Raw genomic sequence first — 9,203 nt, forward strand, 5'->3', positions numbered from 1 at the left:
TGTGTATTTACACTGTGTATATATATATATAAGCATATTTATTAGTTAATATGTGTATTAACTCTGTGTATATATATATATAAGCATATTTATTAGTTAATATGTGTATTTACACTGTGTATATATATATATATATAAGCATATTTATTAGTTAATATGTGTATTTACACTGTGTATATATATATATATATATAAGCATATTTATTAGTTAATATGTGTATTTACACTGTGTATGTATATATATAGCATATTTATTAGTTAATACGTGTATTTACACTGTGTATATATATAAAAGCATATACAGTATATTTACAGGGAACACACAGTTCCCATAGACCGCAATGTAAAGGCACTTTTCAGTGCTGTCTTTTTTAACACTGCACAGCCGGCAAATTTAGCCCCCAAAAACTGCAGTTATTTTTGTTTTGTTTTTAAAAAATGCTATTTTTTTTATTAAAGAAAAGTAACTCTTATATTTAGGGGCATTTGGTGGACATTTAGAAAATTAACCAGAGATCTTTTCTCTTGTTAATTTTATAAGCGCTAATTGCTACCATGAGCTCGTGGTAGAACAAATCAGCCGCTTGTAATGGCTGATAACTTATGGGACCATTTTCACATTTTTGTGTGTGCAATAAATTAGCGCTCCACTTGTAATCTAGCCCATTGTGTCTCATTAAATAAAATCAGTTTCCCCTCGGTAATTCCTCTGGTATATAACATGTACAATGCTAAGCATCTATTGCTATAAGAAAAGGTTTATCCACACGATGTGCAAATTAAATATATCTCCCAGATGTCAATCATTTGAGACTGATGTTCTTGTTTATATAATTCTCTAACACTCTATTCATATAAAGACTCCTTTATTCTGTAAATGTAATTATTTCCTCTATTCATATAAAGACTCCTTTATTCTGTAAATGTAATTATTTCCTCTATTCGTATAAAGACTCCTTTATTCTGTAAATGTAATTATTTCCTCTATTCATATAAAGACTCCTTTATTCTGTAAATATAATTATTTCCTCCCCTATGTAAAACAAACGTACAACTGCTAACACTGGCATATTAATAAACAACACTGGGGGTGCTTTGGTGGTGAATGGTTGTGTAAACTGGAGGACAGATCTGTATATTCCTGTGTGGTGTTTGGATTCTATCACATTGATATGAGAGAAACTGAGGTGCACATATATAGAGGCACAAAGGGCAGCAGGAGAGCACTTCCAATCTGGGGCTTTTATAACTGGGATTAGAAAGTGTTATTTACAATAGGATCCTTTATGATGCTTCTATTTAGAAAGTAATCAGAAATACATCAAAGCGCCACCCAAAGGGAGGCTAGGTCTAAGTGGAAATAAATTTGGAGTGCCACATGCAACGGAAGTGAATTAGACTGAAAATCCTACACGTCCTACACTGAACTCAGGAGCTGTCACAGATACACAGCTTCGATGCTGGGATCTTTAAGACCTAGCTTCACATAACATCTCATATCCACCCTTGGATTATTGCTTACTATATTTACGTTTGGGACACTTCAAGTTTATACACTTCCCCTTTTTAAAGGCACAATCTTGTTTGCTGAAATTCAAGCTTTTTAAAGACACAAATCTGTTTGCTGTAATTCAAGATTTTTAATACCAACATTGTTTATTTTGTCACAACCAATTGTCTATTTGAATTTTGATTTTACTTTTCAGTAGTGATTTTACAGCATTGAATATGATAGTTGCTTCACTAATTTAACCCACCGCTATTTGTTATTGCTTTTGCTTTTTTATTTATTTATTTGGATTTTTTCTTTGACACATGCACTTTGAACACTGAATTGTTTATCTACTCTGTCATAGCACACAGTCCACTGGCCTCTGCTTACACGTTAGCTATTTAAAAGCACTATTTGTATTAATAAAGCACATAGTTGAAATTTCATTGTGAGAAAAATTAAGCACATAGTTAAAGCCACGCTGTGAGCTTCATTTTTTACCATCTTTTGGAGTCATCTATACCATTTGTACACCAACCCAACCAATTATATACATTATCAATTTGACACATAAGATTCCACTTTGTTTTTCTTTTTCACCTTTGTTCATGAACATCTCTTCTGAGTTGATTATATGAGTTTAAACTGTGCTACTTATCTCGTTGTACTTGTTTGCTCACCTGTTGAGTATAACCTTACTCATCAGGGTTGTTCCAACTTATACCATTGTTTTACCAACACGTGTAATCAAGTCATTTTATTAGTATTGTTAATCTCATGGATCCATGATGTATGTGTATATGTACTGTTTTTATTTTGTTAATAAATTGTCATTCTAATTCACTTCCGTTGCATGTGGCACTCCAAATTTAGTTCCACTTAGACCTAGCCTCCCTTTGGGTGGCGCTTTGATATATTTCTGATTACTTGCTATATTACCATTGACAACTAGGTGTCAACTATCAGAGCTAGAGGTCATTATTGAGTATGCGCTTAGTGTATTTTCCTTTGCTTCTATTTAGAAAGTTTGTCCTCTTTAGGATAATTGTAAAAAGGTTTGTACACTGTGTAAATAAAGTTTGTGTGTAAATATTTGGTGTTTTGTGATACCTGATTTCAATAAAAACCTTTTTCCCACTTTCTAAACATGTGAAAGGTTTCTTCCCTTGTGAATCCTTTCATGACTTTTCAGATTACTCTTATGTGTAAAACATTTCCCACACTCTGTACATGTGAAAGGCTTTTCTCCTGTGTGACTCCTTTCATGCTTTTTCAGATTACTCTTTAATGTAAAACATTTTCCACACTCTGTACATGTGAAAGGCTTTTCTCCTGTGTGACTCCTTTCATGAATATTCAGATAACTCTTTTCTGTAAAACATTTTCCGCACTCTGTACCTGTGAAAGGCTTTTCCCCTGTGTGAATCCTTTCATGAGTTTTCAGACTACTCTTTTGTGTAAAACATTTTCCACACTCTGTACATGTGAAAGGCTTTTCTCCTGTGTGACTCCTTTCATGCTTTTTCAGATTACTCTTTAATGTAAAACATTTTCCACACTCTGTACATTTGAAAGGTTTTTCACCTGTGTGAATCCTTTCATGAGTTTTCAGCTCACTAATGCAAGTAAAACGTTTCCCACACTCTGTACATGTGAAAGGCTTTTCTCCTGTGTGAATCCTTTCATGAGTTTTCAGATTATTTATTTGTGTAAAATTTTTTCCACACTCTGTACATGTGAAAGGCTTTTCTCCTGTGTGAATCCTTTCATGAGTTTTCAGATTATTTATTTGTGTAAAACTTTTCCCACACTCTGTACATGTGAACAGCTTTTCTCCTGTGTGACTCCTTTCGTGAATATTCAGATGACACTTTACTGTAAAACTTTCCCCACACTCTGTACATGTGAAAGGCTTTTCCCCTGTGTGAATCCTTTCATGAGTTTTCAGATCACTCTTTTGTGTGAAACATTTTCCACACTCTGTACATGTGAAAGGCTTTTCTCCTGTGTGACTCCTTTCATGCTTTTTCAGATTACTCTTTAATGTAAAACATTTTCCACACTCTGTACATGTGAAAGGCTTTTCTCCTGTGTGAATCCTTTCATGAATATTCAGATAACTCTTTTTTGTAAAACATTTTTCACACTCTGCACATGTGAAAGGCTTTTCTCCTGTGTGAATCCTTTCATGAATATTCAGATAACTCTTTTCTGTAAAACATTTTCCACACTCTGTACATGTGAAAGGCTTTTCTCCTGTGTGAATCCTTTCATGAATTTTCAGACTACTCTTTTTTGTAAAACATTTTCCACACTCTGTACATGTGAAAGGCTTTTCTCCTATGTGACTCCATGTATGATGTTTCAGACTACTTTTTTCTTTAAAACTTTTCCCACACTTTGTACATGTAAACAGCTTTTCTCCTGTGTGACTCCTTTCGTGAATATTCAGATGACTCTTTAATGTAAAACTTTTCCCACACTCTGTACATGTGAAAGGCTTTTCTCCTGTGTGACTCATTTCATGAGTTTTCAGTTTACTCTTTTGTGTAAAACTTTTCCCACACTCTGTACATGTGAAAGGCTTTTCTCCTGTGTGAATCCTTTCATGAGTTTTCAGATTATTTATTTGTGTAAAACTTTTTCCACACTCTGTACATGTGAAAGGCTTTTCTCCTGTGTGAATCATTTCATGAGTTTTCATCTGACTAATGTATGTAAAACTTTTCCCACACTCTGTACATGTGAAAGGCTTTTCTCCTGTGTGACTCCTTTCGTGAATATTCAGATGACTCTTTATTGTAAAACTTTTCCCACACTCTGTACATGTGAAAGGCTTTTCTCCTGTGTGATTCCTTTCATGAGTTTTCAGATGACACTTTACTGTAAAACTTTCCCCACACTCTGTACATGTGAAAGGCTTTTCCCCTGTGTGAATCCTTTCATGAGTTTTCAGATCACTCTTTTGTGTGAAACATTTTCCACACTCTGTACATGTGAAAGGCTTTTCTCCTGTGTGACTCCTTTCATGCTTTTTCAGATTACTCTTTAATGTAAAACATTTTCCACACTCTGTACATGTGAAAGGCTTTTCTCCTGTGTGAATCCTTTCATGAATTTTCAAACTACTCTTTTGTGTAAAACATTTTCCACACTCTGTACATGTGAAAGGCTTTTCTCCTGTGTGAATCCTTTCATGGATTTTCAGATCACTCTTTTGTGTAAAACATTTTCCACACTCTGTACATGTGAAAGGCTTTTCTCCTGTGTGACTCCTTTCATGCTTTTTCAGATTACTCTTTAATGTAAAACATTTTCCACACTCTGTACATGTGAAAGGCTTTTCTCCTATGTGACTCCATGTATGATGTTTCAGACTACTTTTTTCTTTAAAACTTTTCCCACACTTTGTACATGTGAACAGCTTTTCTCCTGTGTGACTCCTTTCGTGAATATTCAGATGACTCTTTAATGTAAAACTTTTCCCACACTCTGTACATGTGAAAGGCTTTTCTCCTGTGTGACTCATTTCATGAGTTTTCAGTTTACTCTTTTGTGTAAAACTTATCCCACACTCTGTACATGTGAAAGGCTTTTCTCCTGCGTGAATTCTTTCATGAGTTTTCAGTTCACTCTTTTGTGTAAAACATTTTCCACACTCTGTACATGTGAAAGATTTCTCCCCTGTGTGGGTCTTTTTGTGACACTTAAGGCTTCCTTTAGATGTGAAACATCTCCCACATTCTGTACATGTGTGAGGTTTCACAACTGTGTGGTGTTCAAGGAGATGCAAATTACATGTGAAGCTTTTCTCACATTCTGTACGTTTGAATGGTTTCTTATTTGTATGAATAATTTGGCTAGACTTAAGACTTTCCCCTTCTTTTAAATGTTTTGAAAACTCAGTAAATGTGTGTGGTTTATCCTCTGGGATAATCATTTCACTAGATAAGGCATAAATGTTGTCCTCTTGTTTGATGACTAAATTACTCTCTGTACATGATTGCTGCCCAGTTCCTGCCAATTCTCCATCTCCTTTAAATATCTGCTGTGAGCTCCCCAATGTTTGTGAATAGTCATTAGTGTCTGAGACTATTGGAGTTTGTGGTATCATTCTGATGCTTCCTGTAGTGAAGGATGGGTATGAACTATTCAAGTGATTGTCTACATAAAAAGAAAAGGAATGAAGAAAATAAAGAAAGTTTATTCTTTAAAATGGATTCCATCGTCTTACACAAATTATATTGTTTATTTACATTCCATAAAATGGCTTCTGTTTTGCGTTTATTTTTATATTGATTAACCTGTAAATCACAAATTTAAACAAAGAAAGACAAATAATGTAAATATTTCTATATCATAAAAAAACTAAATCAATGATTACTGATTAAAACAATTTATAGCGCCCCATTAAATAAGGTGCAGGTGGATAATGTTCTCAGCCAGGGAACAAGTACATATGTATTCTGGGCAAGATAGGTGGCATCTACCATCCTTATTTAACATTGTACAAGCAACTGCACATACAGCACTGCCCGGCTCATGCTCAACCAGTAGGGTGAGAATATGATGTCTTAATCATCACAGACTAATAATTAGTGTGAGATGTTTTGGAAGGCTAAAGGAGCAGTGATTTTATGATACTTCTTAGCTTGCAGTTGCAGTTGTTTAATTTATATAATCAGCTAAAAATGTATTAGTTTAATAAGACTCACTGTGAAATTAAGCACACAAATCAGTGGCGGTTCTGGGGTGGGGAACACTTACTGGTGGAGTTCTGGGTGTTCCACATATGGGAACAAGGTAGGCGTAAGTGTAATTATGGGTGTTCCATGAGTTGGGTTAGGGCAGGGGAAGGTAGAGTTGCAGGTGATCTGAGAGCCGGTGTTGACACAAATGTTATTAAAAGGTGCAGATATAAATATAATAGTTTATATTTGTTTAATGAGGGATCTATTCTATTTTCCCAGTAATTAAAGCCAGCATAATATCTATTTTACTTACCTAACACATATGAGTTCATGCTGATAACAGGCTCCAATGTCTGTGCTCAGGAAGAAGGTTCCCTTATTCACTCCAGTTACATCAATACCTGATATCTCTCAGTGCTTTGGCCGTGTCTGTAAAAAGTATATTAAATGGTTTAGACAGATAATAATAAATAATGGCTCTGATGAACTGTACGTATGGTATAATTAAAGGCACACATAACAATTAATGTGATACAGATCAGCTGTTTAGGTTATTACATAAGTGCTATTGATTCAACACAAGCATTTAGTACAGTTAGCTCTGTGGATGTTACAGTTGCACATTAAATATTTATCTTTCCAGAAATTTACAAGTACAGTATAAGCCCAGGAGTAGACAATCTATTTTTGGGTGGGACAAACCACAACCTTACAAATATATTATAATCATTTTTAATATCATTTATATCAAAGAGCAGCAGTTACACAAATGTTAAATAAGAGTTGTTTATATGTAATTTAAATCTAATACTACAGTATTTATATTGCACTTTCTACAGATCCTCACTGTCAGACATTTTGTATTTACTAAAAATAAAATGTGTAACAAAAACCACACACAAATAGTGATAATAATACAGACCAATATGTAGTAATATATCCAACGTGAAAAGAATCTTTAATGGAGACAGTACCACAAATACAAATAGTCCATATGATGTTCCTCAGAAGGAAAAGAAAGAAACACATCATAGCATAATACTGTGTAATCTTCACTCCCCAGATGTAAGGCAGACCCAGAATACTCAAATTAGTTAGAGCTTCAACAGCTCAAGATAATCAGGTTTATTGTGCAGACCCTAGGCAGACTGGATACAGACACAGACAAATGCTTAAAGGGACACTGAACCCAACATTTTTCTTTCGTGATTCAGATAGAGCATGCAATTTTAAACACATTTCTAATTTACTCCTATTATCATATTTTCTTCATTCTCTTGGTATATTTATTTGAAATGCAAGAATGTAAGTTTAGATGCCGGCCCATTTTTGGTGAACAACCAGGGTTGTTCTTGCTGATTGGTGGATAAATTCATCCACCAATAAAAAGGAAATTTATGCTTACCTGATAAATTTATTTCTTTTTTGATACAATGAGTCCATGGAATTCATCCTTACTTGTGGGATTACGCCTCCTGGTCAGCAGGAGGAGGCAAAGAGCACAACAGCAGAGCTGTATAAATAGCTCCTCCCTTCCCTCCCAACCCAGTCATTCGACCGAAGTTAGGAAGAGAAAGGAAAAGCCAAGGTGCAGAGGTGTCTGAAGTTAAACAAAAAAATGAATAACCTATCTCATAGAACAGGGCGGGCCGTGGACTCATCGTATCAAAAAAGAAATACATTTATTAGGTAAGCATAAATTTCCTTTTCTTTTTCAAGATACGATGAGTTCACGGATTTCATCCTTACTTGTGGGATACAATACCAAAGCTATAGTACACAAATGAAACGTGAGGGACAAGACAGGATGGAAGGCACCACTGCTTGAAGAACATTTCTCCCAAAAACAGGCTCAGCCGAAGCAAAGATATCAAATTTGTAGAATTTAGAAAAAAATTGAAGAGAATACCAAGTCACAGCCTAGCAATCAGCTCAACTGAAATAATATGTTAGAATGTCCACAGGAAAGCAACAGCTCAACTGGAAGGAGCTGAAACTCTTTTAGGATGCTGCTGTCCAGCAATCACATATGCAAAAACGGATAATACTCTTCAACCAAAAGGAAAGAAGAAGTCGTAGCTTTCTGACCCTCACTTCTCTAGAAAAAATTTCAAACAGAAAGGATGATCGACGAAAGTCCGTAGTCGCTGAGAAAGAGAATCTATCTTTTTAAAAGACAGACTACGCCAAAATGTGTAGAAGACTTTCCTTCCGAGAGAAAAATTAAGACCCAAAGAAGGAACAACAAATTCCTAAATAAAATGCTTGTCTGAAACAACGTTTAAGAAAAAAACCAAGATAAGCACATAACACAAGCTTATCCAAATGAAAAATCAGGCAAGGCGAATTATATAGTAATGCTGAAATCTCAAACATTCTTCGAGCAGAAGAAATGGCGACAAGAAGTAAAATTTCCAAGATAACAACTTAATATCTATGGAATGCATAGGTTCAACAGAACCCCATGAAGAACTTTTAAAATCTAAATTAAAATTCCATGGAGGAGCAATTTGTTAAAATACAGGCCTGACTTGAATCAGAGCATTACAAAAGGATGGAACCTCTGGAACATCTGCCAGACACTGGAGGAACAGATTAGAAATAAGCAGAGATCTGACAATTAGGGAACTCACTGAAAAACCCTTTCCTAAAGACAATACAAAATCCTGGGAATCCTAACTCTACTCCATGAGTAACCCTTGGATTCACACCAAGAAAGACATATATGCCCTATCTCATGGGCAATCTTCCTAGTCACAGACTTACATGCCTGAAAAAAGAAACCTTTGACCAAAACTAAGACACCTCGCTGGCATAGGATCAAATGTCCAATCTCCAAGCAATCAGCCTCAAAGAAACTGGAGTTGGATTGAAGAAGGGACCCTGATAAAAAGGCCTTCCTTAACAGAAATGCCCAAGATTGCCGAGATGACATGTTCACCAGATCGGCATACCAAATCCTGCAAGGCCACGTGTAAGCGAGGAGAATCACTGACGCCTTCTTCCTATTTGATTCGAAC

At 35.3% G+C, this 9,203-nt stretch overlaps 1 protein-coding gene across 1 annotated transcript; it reads right to left on the bottom strand.

The window, feature by feature from the left end:
* Positions 1–849: 849 nt before the first annotated feature.
* On the bottom strand, positions 850–6,611 carry LOC128659852 (zinc finger protein 585A-like). The gene is made up of 2 exons (XM_053713428.1): positions 6,497–6,611; positions 850–5,656 (listed from the first exon to the last, which is right to left on the bottom strand). The coding sequence occupies exons 1-2, from the start codon at positions 6,513–6,515 to the stop codon at positions 2,634–2,636; spliced, it is 3,042 nt and encodes a 1,013-aa protein (XP_053569403.1). The 5' UTR covers positions 6,516–6,611; the 3' UTR covers positions 850–2,633.
* Positions 6,612–9,203: the final 2,592 nt, after the last annotated feature.

The sequence above is a fragment of the Bombina bombina genome, chromosome 5 (genome assembly GCF_027579735.1).
Source record: "Bombina bombina isolate aBomBom1 chromosome 5, aBomBom1.pri, whole genome shotgun sequence".
Lineage (NCBI taxonomy): Eukaryota > Metazoa > Chordata > Amphibia > Anura > Bombinatoridae > Bombina > Bombina bombina.